This window comes from Rhinoraja longicauda, chromosome 24, assembly GCF_053455715.1.
Source record: "Rhinoraja longicauda isolate Sanriku21f chromosome 24, sRhiLon1.1, whole genome shotgun sequence".
Lineage (NCBI taxonomy): Eukaryota > Metazoa > Chordata > Chondrichthyes > Rajiformes > Arhynchobatidae > Rhinoraja > Rhinoraja longicauda.
In genome coordinates, this window is record NC_135976.1 from 9,473,169 (window position 1) to 9,496,800 (window position 23,632).

At 38.5% G+C, this 23,632-nt stretch overlaps 1 protein-coding gene across 2 annotated transcripts in view; it reads left to right on the forward strand.

Annotated features, from left to right (window-relative positions):
* The window catches only part of LOC144605413 (differentially expressed in FDCP 6 homolog), a 106,355-nt gene extending 94,768 nt beyond the window's left edge, over nucleotides 1–11,587 (forward strand). For both annotated transcript variants that reach the window (XM_078420634.1, XM_078420635.1), the window contains exons 10-12: nucleotides 5,656–5,854; nucleotides 6,843–6,933; nucleotides 9,381–11,587. In XM_078420634.1, coding sequence (XP_078276760.1) covers nucleotides 5,656–5,854; nucleotides 6,843–6,933; nucleotides 9,381–9,454 — 364 coding nt within the window. In that variant the 3' untranslated portion in view covers nucleotides 9,455–11,587. The remainder of the gene's footprint in view (nucleotides 1–5,655; nucleotides 5,855–6,842; nucleotides 6,934–9,380) is intronic.
* The last annotated feature ends 12,045 nt before the right edge of the window (nucleotides 11,588–23,632 follow it).

Below are 23,632 nucleotides of genomic sequence, written 5' to 3' on the forward strand. Positions count from 1 at the left end.
GTGGGTATTAATGAAAGGAGAAAATGAAAGAAGATAAGGAGACATAAGGTCATAAGGAATAGGAGTAGAATTAGACCATTCGGCCCATCAAGTCTACACCATTCAATCATGGCTGATCTATTTCTCCCTCCTAATCCCATTCTTCTGCCTTCTCCTGTACTAATCAAGAATCTATCTCTGCCTTAATAAACAGTCAATATCATCAACTCTATCACTTTTCTCTTTTTAAATATTTTTGTAACTTAATGTTAGAATGGGAAAATAAGACAAATACAAGGAGATGTGTTCGGAAGAGCGTTGTATATGATTTTAAATTCATCTATTTGAGGTTCGGGAGCAGGGTCAGGTTCTGTGTGTTGTACCTTCTGATCGGTTATAGACCACCTTAGAAACAATATGCAAGACATTAATATGACAAGTGGGGGTCAGGGAATAACATTTTGTAGTTGGAATGTCAAGGGAATCAATGAACCAATTAAGAGAGGTAAAGTTTTGGCACATCTAAATTTAATCAAAACTGATATAATATTTCTTCAAGAAACACATCTCAAGAAGGAATCTCAACATAGACTTAAAGCTAAGTGGATTGCTGAATCATATCACTCCTCCTTTTCCCACAAGTCTAGAGGAGTTGCAATACTAATTCGTAAAGGAATACCTTTTAAGAACTCCTCAACAATAGTGGATATTGATGGCAGATATATTATATTAGTTGGAGAATTAAATGGAGAAAAAGTGATTCTTCTTAATGTTTACGGGCCTAATTTTGATAACCCTATGTTCTTTAATAAAACATTTAATAAAATTCCTGAATTCACACAATATAAATTAATAATTGGAGGAGACTTCAATTGTACATTAGATCCATACTTAGATAGATCATCAATGCAAAAAAAAATAAAATCTCAATCAAGTGTATTTTTAAATTCATTTATTAATACCACTAATATTAAGGATGTCTGGAGAATAGAAAACCCAACTGGACGGGAATATTCATTTTACTCACCAGTACACAAAACATACTCAAGAATAGATTATTTTTTAGTTGACTCTACGTTTATTCCATTTATTTATAATTCAAAATACCATAACATTATAATTTCGGATCATGCACCTGTAACATTCATGATTAAATTAAATGGAATGTCCGAGAAACAAGCATATTGGAGATTTAACCCACAAATTTTGAACGAAAAGTCATCCCAGGAATATATTATTAAACAGATTCAAATATTTTTGGAGGTAAATGACAACCCTGACACACCTATTTCTCTTATGTGGGAAACGTTTAAAGCGTATGTTCGAGGTACATTAATTTCTGCTCAAGCATTTTATAATAAAGAGAACAGGATTAAGCAACATACATTGGAAAGTGAAATTAAACAACTAGATATAGAAAATGCGAGAATGCCATCTACTTTAAAACATAATAAAATTGCTGTATTGAAATATAAATTAAATAAAATGTATTCAGAACAAGTAATAAAACTTTATCAAAAAACAAAACAATTACATTTTGAATTTGGAGACAAACCACAAAAACTATTAGCTCGTCAATTACGAAAAATGGAAGGGGAAAAAATAATTCATAAAATTAGAACAGAGACAGGAGAATTATTAAAAATGCCCAAGGACATAAATGATAGATTTCTTCAATATTATCAGAACCTTTATTCAACTAAAACCGTAGCACAATCAGAAGGAATAGCAGACTTTTTAAAAAAATGTAATTTAAAAGGTTTAGATTCAAACGATAGAGAATTATTAGAAAGGGAGATTACGATAAAGGATATTGAGGAGTCTATTGGTTCTTTAAAAAACGGTAAAGCAGTAGGACCAGATGGTTTAGGCTCCGAATTTTATAAAAAATTCTATGATTTGCTTAGCCCACGTTTACATAGACTGTATGAGTATATATATACTCAACAGAAACTTCCAGATACTTTAAATGAATCTATAATAATACTGATTCCTAAAGCTGATAAAGATCCGGAAGACCCGGGATCATACAGAGCAATTGCACTTTTAAATACAGATCAAAAAATTTTAACTAAAATACTAGCGAATAGATTAAGTACGGTGATGAATAAATTAATACACCCTGACCAAACAGGCTTCATTCAGAAACGATACTCATACTATAATCTAAGAAGATTATTTAATATTATATATTCCAAGAGAATTATTAATGAAGATCTAGCAATAATCTCACTAGATGCGGAAAAAGCATTTGATCAGGTTGAATGGTCTTATTTATTTTTGGTGATGGAAAATATGCAGCTAGGGGAGAAATTCTGTACATGGATAAAACTGTTATATACAAATCCCACGGCTAGAATATTTACAAACCAAAGGTTGTCATCGAAATTTAGCCTAGCTAGAGGTTGTAGACAAGGATGCCCGTTATCCCCATTATTATTTGCGCTTGCTATTGAGCCACTGGCAGAAAGAGTTAGGGGGCATCCGGAAATACATGGATATAACACAAAGGACACAGAGAACAAAATTTCTCTATATGCTGATGACGTATTAATTTACATCACAAAACCAGAAATTAGTATTCCAAACTTATTAAAGCTAATAACCCAATTTGGATCACTTTCAGGATACAGAATAAATTGGAATAAAAGCGAAATTATGCCAATAAGGGAACATAACAAACAGATAATACAACAATTTCCATTTAAAATAGTAAATGAAAAATTTAAATATCTAGGTATCTATGTAACTAAGATATATACATCATTATTTAAAGCAAACTTCCCCCCGTTACTGAACAAACTACATAAGAATATTCAATACTGGAAAACACTCCCCATCTCAATGGTAGGCAAAATTAATGCCATAAAAATGATTTTTTTACCGCAAATATTATACCTTTTTCAGACAATTCCGATATATTTGACAAAAAACTTTTTTAAAAAATTGGACTCTATTGTTAATGATTTCATCTGGGATTATAAGAATCATAGGATAAATAAAAGACACTTGTGTAAATCAAAAATAAATGGAGGCCTGGCTTTACCCAATTTTTTGTTTTATTTCTGGGCAGTTAATATTAAAAATATGAATTTCTGGTTGGAAGAAATAGATCTTCAACCAGACTGGTTAAAAATGGAAAAGGAAGATTGTTTGCCTTTTGATATTGGTTCGATATTATTTGCCACGTCTAAATTAAACAAAAAAATTTATAGGGAAAACCCTATAATATTTAGTGCTATACGAATTTGGAAACAATTAAAAAAGACATTAAAACTAGATAATTTATCGCTTTTTCTTCCAATTGTGAATAATCCTTTGTTTAAGCCTTCATGGTTAGACCGGGGTTTTACACAGTGGAAGAATTATGGAATTAAAAATATGGGACAACTTTATAAGGAAGGCACCTTTCTGACATTTCAGGAGTTGCAACAGATTTATGGTCTTCGTGGAAATGATTATTTCAGATATCTTCAACTTAGAGATTACGTAAAGTCGAACTCCCAAAATTTTCAAATTAGAAATTCAGAAATTCTTGACGAATGTTGGAACAAACATCCTAATACAGAAAAATTAATATCTTATATATATAATATTTTATTAGACAGTGACATGCCTTCTACGGATTTATATAGACAAAAATGGGAAAAAGAATTAAATCAAGTAATAACGAAAGATACTTGGGAAGAAAGTTTGCAACATATAGATCAGTGTTCACTAAACGCCAGACATTCTCTAATACAATTTAAAGTATTACATAGGTTACATTATTCCAAAACAAAACTACATAAAATTTTCCAACATATTTCACCTAAATGTGATAAATGTCAACATTTAGAAGCTACATTATCTCATATGTTTGCAAACTGTATAAAAATTAAAAAATTTTGGGTAAATATTTTTAGTATAATATCTAAAATAACCAGCACACAATTGGACCCAGATCCAAAATTAATTATACTCGGAATATTAGAATTAGAATTAAATAAAACATTCAGAACAACACAAAAAAACTTTATTGATTATAGTTTAATAACAGGAAAAAAATTAATTCTAAAATTTTGGAAAGGCCCTACGGCCCCCACAATTAAAATGTGGATTATAGAAATGACGGAGACCTTAAACGTGGAAAGAATCAGATTTTCCCTGTTGGACAAACAGGAATTATTCATTGAAACATGGTCTCCTTTTATTGATTACTTAAAGGGTCAGAATAGTTCAGCACAGGAACCTGACTAGCACTCGGACTAAAGAACGAATGAAATGCTATACTTTGGAATGTACGAATATATCTCGAATGAAGTTTTTGTTATTTTAATAAATTTTTCCATTCTTCTTTAACTAATTTTTTCCTTATTTTTATTTATTTTTTTTTTTTTTTTTTTGTTTTTAGTTATTTTTTCTTTTAAATTGGTTTTTGTTTTTAGTTTTCTTCTCTCTCTTTTCTTTCTTCACTTCATCTACTTCGTTAGCTTTATTTAGTTTATATAAAATAAATTTAAAAAAAAGGGGTAAAAGGTATATAATAATAATTGACAATATTATCAATTCAAAAATGTATGACTGTAAAGATGTAAACAGGTTATGTACCTATCCCCAATAAAATTTTATTTAAAAAAAAAAAAAATAAATAAAATAAACAGTCAATATCCACTGAGATGGCCTCCACAGCCTTCTGTGGCAAAGGATTCCACAGATTCACCACCCTCGGACTAAAGACATTTCTCCTTCCTAAAAGAACGTCCTTTAATTCTGAGGCTATGACCTCTAGTCCTAGACTCTCCCACTAGTGAAATCATTCTCTCCACATCCACTCTATCCAAGCCTTGCACTATTCTGTATGTTTCAATTAGGTCCGTCCGTCCCCCTCATTCTTCTAAACTCCAGTGAGTACAGGCAAGTGTGGACAAACACTCATCATAAGTTAGCCTACTCCAGTGCTACCACCAGGAATTGTTCACATTTTACTGTACTGTCAGCTAAAGCCATTTATTTTATGTGCTGCGAAGTGTTACATTGGTCCAATGGAGCAGTAGTATTCTTGAAGCTTCTCAGTTCTCATGCTGGAAAGTTCACAACGGTTTAACCAGCTCCAAGCCCTATTTATTTCAATGGGGCATTTCAATTTTGAATAATGATGGGAGCTTATTTTATTATTTGATTGGTTTTAGTATTTTTTTATTGTTTTTTGTAGTAAGAGCATTTGGACATGTATTGTTTAAATATTACACATTTTAAAATATTTTGGATCTTTTGGACAGACCTAAAGTATATGTGCTTGTTTGTTTCTGTCATTTACATTCACAATTAATAGTACGGAGAGATGCGGTGGCTGATGAGGCTCTCCAGCTCAAAACCATTTTGTGAATCCCTGTTGGCTGTCTGAGCTGATGGTGCCTAATTTGTACTCTGAGACTCCACCAAAGGCTGCACTTGGAGCCACGCTGGGGCAAAACATGGCTTGGGGGCAAGTAGACAGCAATATTAGGGCAATGGAAGAACTGTCTCAAAATGCTCTCACTGCTTTGATATTCTGTTTCAAGTCTGGTTCACATATTTTGTCCCCCAGTGACCAAGCGGAATTGCAGAGGTTATTTTCCAGATTTCTTGTATACACCAAGGCAGCATGAAAATGTGCTTCTGAATTGCTGACATCGATGGTTTGTTTTGTATTAGCTTGCTGACTGAGGAGGAAGAGAAGATGAAAGAACTCATGCAGCTGAAGGACGAGCAGGAAGAGCTAATTATAAAAACCGAGAGAGAAAAGCAAGAGTTAAAAGAAGAGATGGTAAATAAAACTAGGATTTTGGAGGAGGCTCAGAAACAACTGGAGGAAGTGCGGGTCAACAGGCAGCGAGCAGACCAGGATGTGGTGGTACGTGTATTTCAGGACTCAAACAATAGTCATGGTTTATGAGATTAACAAGAGGCTCGTGCCAGATGTATTGTTAAAAGTGAAGGCAATACTTTCTAAATGTTGGACATTATTTGATAATAGTATATTGGAATTGAGGGGCAAACATTAACATGTGATTTTTATTGTATATTGTGTTCATCTATTTAAAGTTTAAGAATGCTGTAATCGTAGCCTACTTCACAGTAACACACAGCATTGAATTAGACCATTTGGCCTTTTTATCAATAGTGGCTCTTTTAGCAAACCACTCCCCAAACCCGCTTCTCTTTTCGTGTCAATTAGTCATCCAATCTTGTATGAATGCCTTAATTAAATCTGCCTCCACTGCTACCCTGGCAAAGCATTCCAGATCCGAACCACATGCAGCATACAAATGATACATTTGGTTCTTTTGCTAATTACCTGCATTCATTTCTACACCGAAGGAAACAATTCCTCTTGACCTTTGCAGTTTAAAATACCTCCCATCAGATCCTGCCACAGCTTACTCTTTTCCAAGGAAGGCCCAGCTTCTTCAATCCAATCCATATAACCATTGTCCTTCATCACTGTAATCGTTCCACTAAACTACTTCTACACCCTTCTGAGGTTTTCACATTTGTTTGGTGCCCAGAACTTTACATAATCCTCCAGTTACAACCAAACCAATATTTTACTGTAATTCATCGTTACTTCTTTGCGTTGGTACACTGTGGTTCTTTATTTCAAGATCGGGATTTCGTGTGTTTTACTAATTACATTCTTAACCTGCTGTGAGAATATCAAGGATTTATATGCATACAACTCAGATGGATCCTATCTGACTCTTTTTTTAATTGTGTCTCTCCCCTTTCTAGCTTTCTTCTCCGTGCCCCCCTCCCCCCCCCCCCCCCCCCCACACACACACACAATCAGTCTGAAGAAGACTGCAAGATTTGATTATCTGACAATATTTCTCCTTTTATAGGCTGCACAGCGAAAATTACATCAAGCAAGCTCACACGTTAAGCACTGGAATGTGCAGATGAACAGACTAATGCATCCAATTGCACCAGGAGGTAACCAGCAAGATTAAAATAAATAGTGCTTTTGGGGGGAAATGTTTGCCAAATTTACAATTTGTATGAGTTTAAAAATTTACATCAAAAAGTGCAAGCCCAAAATTATTATAACTCGCTGTCCTAATGGTGTAAGACCTTGCTGTCTTGGCATAGGCCATGATATCACAGAAGCTGGGTTTCTTCGAGAAGACAACTCTCACATCTGTGTTTAGCCAGAGGGATTGCTGATCACCTACCAAGTGCTGTGGGAGTGACTGTAGAAATTCCCGGTCAATGTCCTTAATGTGTGTCACAATGTGTTTCTGTCATTGTTGCAACAGTCAACTAGTTATTGTCTTCATGATTTGTCTGCAGACAATTTTAATGATTCCATTTAAAGTTTTGATTTAATTCATTTTGTCAGACTTGTCTCCTTCAGGCTGACCACCAAATCCAAACTTGTCAAAACGCTTTCAAACTTTATCTATTATATCAGTATAAACGTTGTAGCAATATTGGCTCCAATATATAACCACTTCCAACTACTTCTCTCAGTGGACCAACTCCTTTTAAATTACAGTTTGATTTTTGTTTCTGTTTTATCTGTGCTTATTTATCATGTTTAATTGTATTTGCTTTAAGGCAAAATACTTAAGATGCTTGAAATCTGAAATAAAAACAGGAAATGTAAGAAATATTCAACAGATCAGGCAGCATCCACAGAGAGGGAAGAGTGCAGATCAATAACCATTCAAAGGAGTTGGTCAGTTAATCTGCTCAATTCAATTACCTTCACACTTCTCCATTATACTCTCCACAGTCCTTTCTCTCTACAGGTCAGTCTGTACTTGCATTTGGATCCTCTATATAATAGAATATCAGAGCCGCTGGGCTTTGGCTAAAGAAGTACAGGCAGCCTCGCTGCATTTTCGCTAGGTCGAGGTCAAAAACCAAAACCTACTTTACAATAAAATATAGCTGATGGCAAGACATTCATTTAGCAAAATGTTTGTGTGGGAACTAGAGACTCTCCACAGATGGAGACACATGTTGGGCAGATAGTTTGAGATGGAACAATCCGTCCACCATTTACGCAGGGTTTCTGTGTGCTCCCAATGCTTTATCTCGGGATCCTTAATACCATCCCAAAAACTACTTCACCAATTTGAGCAGTCATGGGCCAGACACTCCCAGGGGTCAGTAAGAACACTGCATCTTCACAAGGAGATTTTGAGCAAGTCCTTAAATCTTGTACTCTGTCCTTCTGGTAATTTGTTCCTGTGACTGAACTCAGCATAGTGTCTATTTCAGGAGTCTGAGGTTGGACATGCATAGAAATATAGAAAATAGGTGCAGGAGTTGGCCATTCGGCCCTTCGAGCCTGCACCGCCATTCAATATGATCATGGCTGATCATCCAGCTCAGTAACCTGTACCTGCCTTCTCTCCATACCCCCTGATCCCTTTAGCCACAAGGGCCACATCTAACTCCCTCTTAAATATAGCCAATGAACTGGCCTCAACTACCTTCTGTGGCAGAGAATTCCACAGACTCACCACTCTCTGTGTGAAGAAATGTTTTCTCATCTCGGTCCTAAAAGACTTCCCCCTTATCCATAAGCTGTGACCCCTGGTTCTGGACTTCCCCAACATCGGGAACAATCTTCCCGCATCTAGCCTCTCCAACCCCTTTATATGTTTCAATAAGATCCCCCCTCAGTCTTCTAAATTCCAGCGAGTATAAGCCTAGTCTATCCAGTCTTTCTTCATATGAAAGTCCTGCCATCCCAGGGATCAATCTGGCGAACCTTCTCTGTACCCCCTCTAAGGCTAGAATGTCTTTCCTCAGATTAGGAGACCAAAACTGTACACAATACTCCAGGTGCGGTCTCACCAAGGCCCTGTACAACTGCAGCAGAACCTCCCTGCTCCTATATTCAAATCCTCTTGCTATGAATGCTAACATACCTTTCGCTTTCTTCACTGCCTGCTACACCTGCACGCTTGCTTTCAATGACTGGTGCATCATGACACCCAGGTCACGTTGCATCTCCCCTTTTCCTAATTGGCCACCATTCAGGTAATACTCTGCAAACAACATAACCTACCCAGAGTGAGAGTAATATGGGAATAGCACTCAACCTCATTAAAGCCTCAAGCACCTCCTTTCCTCTCCTACAAGAATACAAAAGCATTAGCAATAAACAGAATCATTCAACTGTGTTAGGTACTACTGTTTGCTTTGCCTGACAGCAGGTTGGTGAAATAACAATCTAATCCTTCAGTCCAATCATTTATTTTGTGCATTTTTAGCCTACAGGATTCTTTCCCAATAGGAAAATTAATGTCTTTAATTAAATCTCCCAGTGAAAAAAAGGGAGTAATGTATAATAGTCAATGGACTAAATAATTATTTCACATATCATTGTGTAAATGTTTTCTAATTATTTGCTTATACTGCCACAGAAAAACGTCCTGTAGGAGGATCTTCCAGTACACCAAGTTTTCGAGGGTCAGGAGGGCAGAGGTTGGAGGAGTAACATTATCTGGAAGGCCTGAAGAGAGAGGCTATGCAACTGGTGGAGAGAGTGGAAGAGAATTTCCATTAATCATTGTCAACTGTCCTTCAAACACAAACTTATAATGGAGGACATGCTTTAAATGGACAGTTGAAATGAATCTCAGTGGAAATAAGAAACCTTTTTTCAAGATTCACTATTGAGGACCAGAACATATTCCACATTGAAAACTGTATGGAACTTGTATGAGCACCAGGTGTTTCAGAATAGTTGTCCATTGTTTCAGAGTGGATGGTCTGCATTGCATCATCGGGCATAATCGTTTGTAAGCATGAAAGACACATGACAAGAAAGAAGTTGGTCATTATCTTGAGCTTCTTCCAAATATGTTCCTTCAAGCAAAATAATCTCAGATTCCCTTAAGTGATCAGCAATTGTTTGCATTGCCTAATGTTTCCTTCCTTCAAGAAAGAACAAAGACTACAAAATAAGATTGGAGCATTATTGTATTTACATTCCTGCTTACCATATGATAGTTTGGGTTTTTTAAGAATGTTGAATGACAAAAACGTGTGTTAACAATGGACGTCTTGTTTTGAATGAACCTTGTTTTAATCTCCAGAAAAAGGCTTTAAAGTAATTCAGACAACAAAACGTTTGCCTTTCAATTCAAGGTCCCTTTTTATCCAATTTGTTCACATCTTTTAATAGAGAGGCACTCCTTATTAAATAAATCAGTTTTCATTTCATGATCCTTCATAATAAAATAGTCCACAGACTTTTGTATTTACCCATCCCTACCACTCATGTTCTGATTTTGATTTGAGAAATCTAAAACAGTACTTGCCCAAACTTGTCAGTGTGTGTCATTCCAAAGCCAGAATTGAGCAAGCAAACTCATTCTTATTCAAACTGTTCAGATCCTTTGCAAACTAGTTTAAAGCTCTGGTTCATAGAATTGCATCTGAATGGTGTCATAAACGTGAATGTGAAGAATGTACATATCAAATGTTTCCTCAATAGCATTGTACCATTGTCAGATTTTGTACAGGAATGCAAGTGTAGGATGTAGGATATAAAAGTATTTTCTGCATTGGCAGCTTTATTCCTGCAATGTGCTTTTAAATGTATATGACCTTTTATTTTGGGTTACAGTAAAATATATTTCAAATCATATCATTGCTTTTATTTTTATGCTTAAATCTGTAAAGCGTACATGCAATCATCTTTAATAAATACTCGTAAAATGCAACATGTGTAGCATTTGAACAAAAAATGCAGGGTATGAACTACAGAGCTCCAGAAATATCTGTTTGATAAAGGCAGGGTAGGTTTTGATGCAGATCGGGTTTTGTGAATATAAAAGATGATTATAATATGTTTAGTACTGTACTAAATGCACCAGGGAAAATTCCATAATTTAAAACTGTTTCCTAATACACGGTCAGATTTTCTGATACTACCTCCTTGCATCAATTCTAATTAATCAATTCATTGATGGTGAAATGATAGTGATAGCCAAATTCATAGTTTTTGTGTTGTAAATGCTTTGTTTAAAGTAACTGAAAGATACATGCGTGCAGGTACAGCAGGCAGCGAAGAAAGCTAATGGAATGTTGGCCTTCATAACGAGGATTTCAGTATAGGAGTAAAGAGGTTCTTCTGCAGTTGTATAGGGCCCTGGTAAGACCACATCTGGAGTATTGTGTACAGTTTTGGTCCCCTAATTTGAGGAAGGACATCCTTGTAATTGAGGCAGTGCAGCGTAGGTTCACGAGATTGATCCATGGGATGGCGGGACTGACATATGAGGAAAGATTGAAAAGACTAGGCTTGCATTCACTGGAGTTTAGAAGGATGAGAGGGGATCATAGAAACATACAAAATTATAAAAGGACTGGACAAGCTGGATGCAGGAAAAATGTTCCCAATGTTGGGTGAGTCCAGAACCAGGGGCCACAGTCTTAGAATAAAGAGGAGGCCATTTAAAACTGAGGTGAGAAAAAACATTTTCACCCAGAGAGTTGTGAATTTGTGGAATTCTCTGCCACAGAGGGCAGTGGAAGCCAAATCACTGGATGGATTAAAGAGATAGAGCTCTAGGGGCTAGTGGAATCAAGGGATATGGGGAGAAGGCAGGCACGGGTTATTGATTGGGGACGATCAGCCATGATCACAATGAATGGTGGTGCTGGCTCGAAGGGCCGAATGGCCTCCTCCTGCACCTATTTTCTATGTTTCTGTACAGTAACTTGAATAAAGCCTCTATAGTATTTGTTATATTTCCACTGTAATAAAGTAGTTTTTGTAATGTGTGATTCAATGTTTGTATGGTTCTGTCAAAAGTCACAGATCTGGAAGGACAGCTGGAATATCTATATACTAAAACTCTCGTTTACAGCCAAAACAGTACATGATAGCACGACAATTTTAGGCCCACCTTACTCACCGTCGTCCCTTTGGTGCTAATGGAAGAGGTTTCATTGAAATCGGTGCTATATTTTTTCAGTTATTCACATTTTAAAGTTTAAATCTATCTCCTGGGGGTAGGGAGGGGGGAGGATAAGGGGGGTTGAGGTGGATGGATTGGGAGGGGAGGGGAGGAGGGAGAGGGTGCTGCACCAATGCAGGAAAGGTTTGGGCCCAACGGGTCCACTTGTTGCTTATACCATAATATACGTAAATTCTCTGCTCAATTTCATCTTGTTTATAATTTCATTTGACATACTAACTTGATTAAAGCATGTGATACAATTTTTTTTAATTTTCTCTTAGATATTGATATCATTATTAGGGGAACAAATCTTGAAAACGTTGAAACTAAATCTGTGTTTCATATGTGTTTATTTGTCTCCATTAATACAGATACATTGGTGAAATATGTTGGCCAAAAATCAGCCTGGTATTTGCAATAGGTCTATTCCTGTTGACCTCCAAAGATTTCTAAACTATACAAAATTTAATATAGCTAATTTAAATTACAAATACGAACAAGTACATTGGGTACCAGTCCATGTTTTGGCAAGGGAGATGAGTTAGTCAAATTCCGAGAACTTGTAAATCATGACCATTGTTTTTGTGTATTTTGCATTTAAATTTACTCTGCTTATGTTCGAGTCTTAGCACAGCTGGCTATCTAGCCTTGTTCCTAATCAACTGGTCTACAACAGCACCAGTCTTTGTAGAACAGCATCAAACAAGTCAGTGTCATTGCCCTGAAACACTTCCTACAGAGTTAATCTTAACAACCTTATTAACAATTTTAATGAAAAGCACTTCAACTTGTGGTGAGTACACTCCAGAACCAAGTTCATCCAAATCTTAGTAGTCAAGTTCCAGTATGGAGACAATGCTTGTGCTTCAGCTAGCTCCAATCCATTATGGACTTGTTCACCAAGGCATGTGAGAGGTTGGGCTTTGCACTTGGCATCATAGAACAGGCCCAAAAACAGGCCCTTCAGCCCACAATGTCTGTGCCAAACATGATACCAAGACAAACTCTTATCTGCCTGCACATAATCCTTAACCCTCCATTCCCTGCATATCCATATGTCTATCCAAAAATCCAAAAATCTCTTAAAAGGCACTTACTACTCTATGTGTTAAAAAAAAACTTGCCCTGCACATCTCTTTTAAACTTTGCTCCTTTCATCTTAAAGTTATGCCCTCCAGTAATTGATTTTTACATCCTGGGGAAAAAAAAATTCCGACTTGTCTCCCCTACCTATGCTTCTCATAATGTTATATATTTCCATCAGATCTCCTCTCAACCACTGGAGTACAGAGAGAACAGTTCAAGTCTCTCCAACATCTCCCTGTAGCTAATAACCAGACATCATTCTGTTAAACCCCCTCGGCACCCTTTCCAAAGCGACATGCATATAATTCTCCAAATGTGTGGGAAGGAACCGCGAATGCTGGTTTACATCAAAGAAAGACATCAAAGATAGGAATTTTTTGAGAATGTAACTAGGAAAATGGATAAGGGAGAGCCAGTGGATGTAGTGTATCTGGACTTTGATAAAGTCCCACATAGCCTTTGATAAGGTCCCGCATAGGAGATTAGTGGGCAAGATTAGAGCACATAGTATTGGGGGTAGGGTGCTGACATGGATAGAAAATTGGTTGGCAGACAAGAAACAAAGAGTAGGGATTAACAGGTCCCTTTCAGAATGGCAGGCAGTGACTCGTGGCGTACCGCAAGTCTCGGTGCTGGGACCGCAGCTATTTACAATATACATTAATGACTTAGATGAAGGGATTAAAAGTAACTAGCAAATTTGCAGATGACACAAAGTTGGGTGGCAGTGTGAACTGTGAGGAGGATGCTATGAGGATGCAGGGTGACTTGGACAGGTTGTGTGAGTGGGCAGATGCATGGCAGATGCAGTTTAATGTGGATAAATGTCTGGTTATCCACTTTGGTAGTAAGAACAGGAAGGCATATTATTATCTGAATGGTGTCAAGTTAGGAAGTGGGGAAGTACAAACAGATCTGGATGTCCTTGTTCATCAGTCACTTCAAGTTAGCATGCAGGCACAGCAGGAAGTGAAAAATGCTAATGACATGTTGGCCTTTATGACAAAGGGAGTTGAGTATAGGAGCAAAGAGGTCCTTCTGCAGTTGTACAGGGCCCTAGTGAGACCACACCTGGAGCACTGTGTGCAGTTTTGGTCTCCAAATTTGAGAAAGGGCATTCTTGCTATTGAGGGCGTGCAGCGTAGGTTTACTAGGTTAATTCCCAGAATTTTGGGACTGTCGTATGTTGAAAGACTGGAGCGACTGGGCTTGTATACACTGGAATTTAGAACGATGAGATGGGATCTTATTGAAACAATAGACAATAGACAATAGGTGCAGGAGTAGGCCATTCAGCCCTTCGAGCCAGCACCGCCATTCAATGCGATCATGGCTGATCACTATCAATCAGTACCCCGTTCCTGCCTTCTCCCCATACCCCCTCACTCCGCTATCCTTAAGAGCTCTATCCAGCTCTCTCTTGAAAGCATCCAACGAACTGGCCTCCACTGCCTTCTGAGGCAGAGAATTCCACACCTTCACCACCCTCTGACTGAAAAAGTTCTTCCTCATCTCCGTTCTAAATGGCCTACCCCTTATTCTCAAACTGTGGCCCCTTGTTCTGGACTCCCCCAACATTGGGAACATGTTATCTGCCTCTAATGTGTCCAATCCCCTAATTATCTTATATGTTTCAATAAGATCCCCCCTCATCCTTCTAAATTCCAGTGTATACAAGCCCAATCGCTCCAGCCTTTCAACATACGACAGTCCCGCCATTCCGGGAATTAATCTAGTGAACCTACGCTGCACGCCCTCCATAGCAAGAATATCCTTCCTCAAATTTGGAGACCAAAACTGCACACAGTACTCCAGGTGCGGTCTCACCAGGGCCCGGTACAACTGTAGAAGGACCTCTTTGCTCCTATACTCAACTCCTCTTGTTACGAAGGCCAACATTCCATTGGCTTTCTTCACTGCCTGCTGAACCTGCATGCTTCCTTTCATTGACTGATGCACTAGGACACCCAGATCTCGTTGAACTCCCCCTCCTCCTAACTTGACACCATTCAGATAATAATCTGCCTTTCTATTCTTACTTCCAAAGTGAATAACCTCACACTTATCTACATTAAACTGCATCTGCCATGTATCCGCCCACTCACACAACCTGTCCAGGTCACCCTGCAGCCTTATTGCATCTTCCTCACAATTCACACTACCCCCCAACTTAGTATCATCTGCAAATTTGCTAATGGTACTTTTAATCCCTTCGTCTAAGTCATTAATGTATATCGTAAATAGCTGGGGTCCCAGCACCGAACCTTGCGGTACCCCACTGGTCACTGCCTGCCATTCCGAAAGGGACCCATTTATCCCCACTCTTTGCTTTCTGTCTGTTAACCAATTTTCTATCCATGTCAGTACCCTACCCCCAATACCATGTGCCCTAATTTTGCCCACTAATCTCCTATGTGGAACCTTGTCGAAGGCTTTCTGAAAGTCGAGGTACACCACATCCACTGACTCTCCCTTGTCAATTTTCCTAGTTACATCCTCAAAAAATTCCAGTAGATTTGTCAAGCATGATTTCCCCTTCGTAAATCCATGCTGACTCGGAACGATCCCGTTACTGCTATCCAAATGCTCAGCAATTTCGTCTTTTATAATTGACTCCAGCATTTTCCCCACCACTGATGTCAGACTAACTGGTCTATAATTACCCGTTTTCTCTCTCCCTCCTTTCTTAAAAAGTGGGATAACATTTGCTATTCTCCAATCCACAGGAACTGATCCTGAATCTATAGAACATTGAAAAATGATCTCCAATGCTTCCACTATTTCTAGAGCCACCTCCTTAAGTACTCTGGGATGCAGACCATCAGGCCCTGGGGATTTATCAGCCTTCAGTCCCAACAGTCTACCCAAAACCATTTCCTGCCTAATGTGGATTTCCTTCAGTTCCTCCATCACCCTAGGTTCTCCAGCCCCTAGAACATTTGAGAGATTGTGTGTATCTTCCTCAGTGAAGACAGATCCAAAGTAACGGTTTAACTCGTCTGCTATTTCTTTGTTCCCCATAATAAATTCCCCTGCTTCTGTCTTCAAGGGACCCACATTTGCCTTGACTATTTTTTTCCTCTTCACGTACCTAAAAAAACTTTTGCTATCCTCCTTTATATTATTGGCTAGTTTACCCTCGTACCTCATCTTTTCTCCTCGTATTGCCTTTTTAGTTAACTTTTGTTGCTCTTTAAAAGAGTCCCAATCCTCTGTCTTCCCACTCTTCTTTGCTATGTTATACTTCCTCTCCTTAATTTTTATGCTGTCCCTGACTTCCCTTGTCAGCCACAGGTGTCTCTTACTCCCCTTAGAGTCTTTCCACCTCTTTGGAATAAATTGATCCTGCAACCTCTGCATTATTCCCAGGAATACCTGCCATTGCTGTTCTACCGTCTTCCCTGCTAGGGCCTCCTTCCAATCAATTTTGGCCAGCTCCCGCCTCATGCCTCTGTAATCCCCTTTGCTATACTGTAATACCGACACTTCCGATTTTCCCTTCTGCCTTTCCATTTGCAGAGTAAAACTTATCATGTTGTGATCACTGCCTCCTAATGGCTCTTTTACCTCTAGTCCCCTTATCAGATCAGGATCATTACACAACACTAAATCCAGAATTGCCTTCTCCCTGGTAGGCTCCAGTACAAGCTGTTCTAAGAATCCATCTCGAAGGCACTCTACAAACTCTCTTTCCTGGGGTCCATTTCCAACCTGATTTTCCCAGTCTACCTGCATGTTGAAATCTCCCATAACCACCGTAGCATTACATTTTTGACACGCCAATTTTATCTCCTGATTTAACTTGCACCCTAAGTCGAGGCTACTGTTTGGGGGCCTATAGATAACTCCCATTAGGGTCTTTTTACCCTTACAATTTCTCATTTCTATCCATACTGATTCAACATCTCCTGATTCTATGTCACCCCTTGCAAGGGAATGAATATCATTCCTTACCATCAGAGCAACCCCACCCCCTCTGCCCACCTGTCTGTCTTTTCTATACGTTGTGTACCCCTGATTATTAAGGGATTAGACACGTTAGAGGCAGGAAACGTTCCCAATGTTGGGGGAGTCCAGAACCAGGGGCCACAGTTTAAGAATAAAGGGTAGGCCATTTAGAACGGAGATGAGGAAAAAACATTTTCAGTTAGAGAGTTGTAAATCTGTGGAATTCTCTCAGAAGGCAGTGGAGGCCAGTTCTCTGGATGCTTTCAAGAGAGAGCTAGATAGAGCTCTTAAAGATAGCAGAGTCAGGGGGTATGGGGAGAAGGCAGGAACGAGTTACTGATTGTGAATGATCAGCCATGATCATATTGAATGGTGGTGCTGGCTCAAAGGGCCGAATGGCTTCCTCCTGCACCTATTGTCTATTGACACAAAATGCTGGAGTAACTCAGCAGAACAGGCAGCATCTCTCGAGCAAAGGTATGGGTGGCATTTCGGGTCAAGATCCTTCTTCAAACTGACTCATACTAAATGCCCCACCCTCTAAAAGCAAGCATACCTTACGCCATTTTACTATGCTATTTACTTGTGTTGCCATTTTCAGGGAGTTATGAACTTGGACCAAGATCCCTCTGCACATCAGTAAGATAACATTTTCCATCAAGCTTCCCCTGCTGTACCACACTGCCTTCCGACACGAAAAGGTTTAGTCCCTGGATAATTTCCCATATACCAGGAGACAGCCCTCAGCAAAGAAAGACATCAGTGATGAAATTCATTCACTGAATCAAAGTAGAAGTAGTAGTAGTAGTATTGGTGGTGGTAGTAGTAGTAGTAGTAGTACAGCCTTGGCTTGACTCAGGATGAAGGTTTTTAAAGATGAAGACCTCAAACCTGACATGAAATTCATGTCTTCCGGGTAGTGTAATCTTCCTGCCCTGATGCTTCTATGTTTTCTATAAAGTATTTTACCTTCATTTTATTTCTCTTGTATTATTGCTGAAACACTTCAGCCCATGCAATCTCAAAGTCTGCCTTCCCCTATGATTTTCTTGGTATCTATCCTTTATAAATTACAGCTCATTCAAAATGCCTTTCTTGTCCTCAGAAATGTTCCCTTTGCACCCTCCCTGGACCCTAGCGAATTATTAACAAATCACAGCAGCTCATCTCGGTCATCTTTATGTCAATCCCATGTAACCTTACGGAAACTGACGACTTCTTTCAATCATTATTCATATTCTCCCTGAAAGTCCCCCGATGAGCTAATCCCCTCTTGTCTCTTTCTTGCGTTGTGCTTTAATTGTCTTTCACATAAATTCCATTTGCTAAGATCTTTGAGTTCTCTTTTCAACTTGGCTGAAACCAACACTTATTTTGCAAGCTAAAGAACCTGACAGCCAGTTCTCTGAATGTGAAAGTACTGTAAAAGTATTTTACTATATTCATTATAGTCACCGAGTTTTCAAATGTAAATATATTGTGGCATGATTCCCAGGAAATTGTCTTGGTTCAGGACAACTGGGACAATGAAGGATTCTATACGACTAAAACTGCACGGATCATTTTGAAGGAGATACGTCAATCATTGTTTCTCTTATGGTTTTAATTTTCGTTGTATGAACTTAACCAGAAGAAATATTTGTTCAGTATGCTAAACAACACTTATGTGATTTAGTTACAAAGTTGCAAAAGCAAATTCAAAGCAACACATTGCATGTCATAGTAGTGTCTGTCTATGTGTGAGCTTTGGCTTTTAATAAACGTCGTGAAATGCCTGTGGATGTGCTTGCCTCATTGATCTAAAAGAATGAATGAAAAGAGTTCTCATAGCACAGCGGTGTGTCAGCGTTTGATTTTAATGGTCAAAATGAATGCGATGAGAATCTGTGAATGACATGCCATGAAAAAGTACTTAGAAATTCAATAAATTCCGACAGCTATTTTTTAAGAAATCAACAAAATCAACTTTATTCAAAAACAACATATTCCTATGAAAGATGGGTAACTGCATGCAAATTTTTTTTTTTTTAAACGGGCACTTCAAACAAATGCAAAATATACCTAGAAATTTCACTGGACGGACCTTGCTGTCGATTTGTTCACGTGTGAATTGTGCTTGTGACACCTCCACATAAGTGCAGGTTTTCGTTGGTTGTCTTGCTTGTCGTGGTCCCTCTCGTAGTGGACGTCCTAGGTAGCGAAGACTGAGTCGCTGGTTTTCATCAGCTTGCCATCGCCTATGTGGTAGGTTGTCTTAGCTTGTCGCAGGCATTGTCGTGGACATTGTCGTACGGTTATTTATTTCGGCGATCTGCTTTGACTTTGACAGTCGCCTAAAAAATCGTCAAAGTGGGACAGGCCCTTTAGGATGTTGCCAGTATTTGAGGGGCTGAGCTATAGGGAGAGGTTGGGCAGTCTAGGACAATTTTTCTTTGGAGCACAGGAGAATGAGGGGTGATTTGGTGAAGGTATACAAGATCATGAGGGGAATAAATAGAGTGAACACGCAGAATCTTTTACCCAGAATAGGGGAATTAAGAACCAGAGGACATGGATTTAAGGTGAGAGGGAAATGATTTAATAGGAACTTGTGGGGCAACTTTTTCCACACAGGATGGTGGGTAAATGAAATGAGGAGGTAGTTGAGGCAGGTACTATAATAACATATATAATACATTTGGACAGGCATATAGACAGGAAAGGTTTAAAGGGAGATGGGCCAAATGCAGGCAGGTGACTGTTCATCGTCACTGACTGTTCACCCCCCAATCAAGATGCTTAGTAGTTGCTCTGTAGTATTATGAACTCCAGCACTAGGGAGCCAACATACCACCCTAGAGTTATGTTTGCAGCCAATCTGTTTCTCTTTTAATTGTATCCTCTAAGATTACATTTCTCCCAAACTTTATCCTCTCTTCATGTGCAGCAGTGTCTCTGGTGTAACACATGATGCATTTGTTTGCGAAGCCATCCTGCCCAATAATAACCAAGCAGTACATCCGTTGAAGAATGGATGGTCGCACGGGAATAGGAAGGAACTGCAGATGCTGGTTTAAACCAAAGCCACAGGGGTTCCTGCATTTTTTCTACCTTCCTTCACTTTGCCTGGCAGTCACCCATTCCCTTCTTGCCTACGCAGTCTTTATCCCTGACGGCCACCTCACTAAATGTGTTATCCATCTTCAGCTAAGCATTATAGATGTTCCAAAGTGAATCCATCTGCAGCTGGAGCTCGGTAGTGGGGACAGTCAATAGTTGCAGGAGGACACATTTCTTGCGCGTGGCAATTGGGTACATCAGGTGTCCCTAATTTTCCACATGGCACAAGTGAAGCATTCCACAGTTCTGAGTTGCCATGAATTGCCCTTAAATCAAGCCCTTTAGTTAACCTTCTTAATTAAATACTACTAATCATGCTAGGAATCTTACTCCATTAGAGTGAAGTAATCTTTACCTTTATACTGTTTAATGAACTACAGTTGTAAAAATAATAGAAATACCCAACTGATTCTAATTGGCCATCACACTCTAAACAATTGCTGAGCCTATGCTGATTTTAATCTTTGCAGGTCTCTGTTTCCAACTTTTATTTGAATTATTAAAGTCAAGATTTGCACGCACCCACATGGCTGGCAAAAAAAATCACACCAACAAACTAAAGGCCAGTGCTAAGACTCTATGTAAACTACAGTTTCTACTTCCACACAGTTAACAAAGCCGTACTCTAAAGACCACTGCATTCTGAAGATCACTGTGCACTAAGCAAGCCCTTTAGTTAACCTTCTTAATTAAATACTACTAATCATGCAATTCAAGTGTTGCAACTTTCTCTGAAACAAAAGAAAAAAAGTGATTGAAATTTATACTAGTTCAAGATCGTGCAATGTTTTAAATTATATTTTTAAATGTGATTGTCGCTAACAGAATCTCACATTTCTTGCATTTTTAAATTAGATTTCAGATCTCTAAACATTTGTAATTTTTTTAATTTCTGCTGCTCTCTAGTACTTAGCTTTATAATTGTAATAATTTATTTAGGTTGCAACTGTAGGACAATCTCCACAAACACTCATTCTGTTCATTCCCAATGCTCAGCTGTTGGAATGTCAAATAAAGGATTCGTGATTTCTGGTTAGGTCCTAATTGTAGAGAAACAAAAATAAACAGACTATTGTTAACCATTAAATATGTTACAACTGGTGAGCTATTAAGAAACTAAAACAGACTTGCTTGGAAGAATTTGGTTTTAATTGGACATCTTAAGAGGCTCTTCAGAAGCTCTCTGTGCAAGCTCTCCTTTTCATTACACAATCATTTCATTGTTAGCAAAGATGATTATCTCATTTAAAACTTCCACATGGCATGTAGCTCAGTTGTCTATAAGAAAAAAAGCACATGGGCACAGTTCCATCTTCAGAATGTAGACAATTATCCATTAAGGTGCTGATTCTTGTCGAGTCAGAGAAACATTCAATCCTATAAAGGATTTGTAATTAATGGTTTGATGATTACCTCCACTCAAAAGAGTTTCAGATGGTCTTGTGCTATGTTTCCAATCAGACATAAAAGTTATTTAAACTTATTGGTACAGTTTCATTGCTGCTAACATTGGCAAATTAACCCATTTACTTTGACTGCATCAGTCACTTTTTAATTGGTATGCACATCTATGGTTATAATCCAAGGTAAGATCAGCACCAGAAGCAAAATTATGAATTGCATGGAAGATAACAATATCTGCAGTGTATCCCAGTATTATAATGAATAAATAAGTAATCACAGGCAGGAAAAGGTCTACAAAGGGGTCTTGACCTTAAACGTCACGTATCCATGTTCTCCAGCACTTTGTGTATCTTTAGGAAAAGGTTTTCCCTGGTTCATACAACCTGTCCCAATCTTTAGAAAAGAGCCAAAATGTGAAAAACAAGTTGTATTAATCTGGTGTCTATAATGAATAAAAGTATTCCGTTGTAATCAGCTAAAATTATACTTTATTGGGATTTTAACTAAGGTGACAGCTGTGAAGTCGAGGGAAAATGCTATCTTTAATTTCTCTTGTTGTTCTTCCAATTATTTTTTTGAATCTTAAGAGAATATATTTCTCAGCAAATTATGCATTATTTCTTTGTGCTTACCATTACGTCTCCACCATCATGCCTATTTATGCATTTTTCCAAACGATCACTGCTCTTATGCCTTAGTTCCATTTTGTTTCCATGTAAGACTCTACTTTTGGATTCAATTGCATCATTTTCAAACACAGTGTAAAATTATATCAAGTTATGGTCACTCCTCACTCAACAAGTTTATTAATTAATCCTTCCTTAATGAGATCTAAAACACCTTTAGGAAAGTTATTAGAAAAGAAATCTGAGGGACAGGATTAATGATCACTTGGAAAGGCAGATACTAATCAGAGATGGCCAGCATGGCTTTGTCAAGGGCGAATCCTATTTGTCCAATTTGATTTAAGTTTTTGAAATGGCAACAAAATATATTGATGAGGGTGGCACAGGGGTAGAGTTGCTGCCTTACAGCACTTGCAGCGCCAGACACCCGGGTTCAATCTTGACTACGGGTGCTGTCTGCAGGGAGTTTGTACATTCTAACCCGTGACCGCATGGGTTTTCTCCGAGATCTCAGTTTCCTCCCACTCTCCAAAGATGTACAGGTTTGTAGGTTAATCGGCTTGGAATGTGTAAATTGTCCCTAGTGTATGCAAGATAGTGTTAATGTGCGAGGATCGCTGGTTAGTGTGCCTCGGTGGGTCGTATGGCCTGTTTCTGCGCTGTGTCTCCAAACTAAACTAAACCAGTGCAGGTAAAATGGTTTACATAGACTTCAGTAAGGCTTTTAACAAGTTGCTTTATGGGAGGTAGTACATAAAGTTGGTAAATTAGATCCAAAAATTGCTTAGCAAAAAGAGAGAGTCATGGTAGAAGATTGGTGTTGGTGACTGGATGCGTGATCAATGGTGTTCCACGGGATCAGTGCTGGGGCCCTTACTGTCTATAAAGTACGTGGATGATGTGGATGTAGGTGGCATGATCAGTAATTTTGGAGATGACATGAAGATTAGGTGGAGTGTTGATAGTATGGAGTGTAACCTTAGGGTACAGGTTAATAACAATCTGTTGGTCAATTTGGTTGAGAAATGATATGGATTTTGGGAGGGCTTTTGAGGCTCCGACATATACCATGAATGCTAGGATCCTTAAGAGTATTGATGAACAACGTGACATTGTGTAAAAGTCCAAAGATCCTTATAGGTGGCAGCATAGATGGCTAAGAAGGCATGAGATACAGGCTGGGCATTAAAGACAAGAATGGAGACATTATGCTCTGACTTTATAAAACGTTGGTAGTTCCTCACATTGCAGGAAGGATCTGATTGTGCTGGAGATGGTGCAGCGAAGATTCACAATGTCAACTGGGATGGTGTGTTACTGTTATGGGGAGGGACTACAGAGGCTAAGTTTGTTTTGCCTGGAACAGAGGTGGTTTTTGAGGAAGAAATTTGGAGAGAACATCAGGGGGACCTTTGTCACCCAGGGAGTGGTGTGTACCTGGATTACACTGGTGATGGAAGTAGAGTCACTAACAGCTTTTATGAAGTGTCTAGCTGAACACTGGAATTGCCCATGCGATTAATACAGTTGAGTGCCCACTAG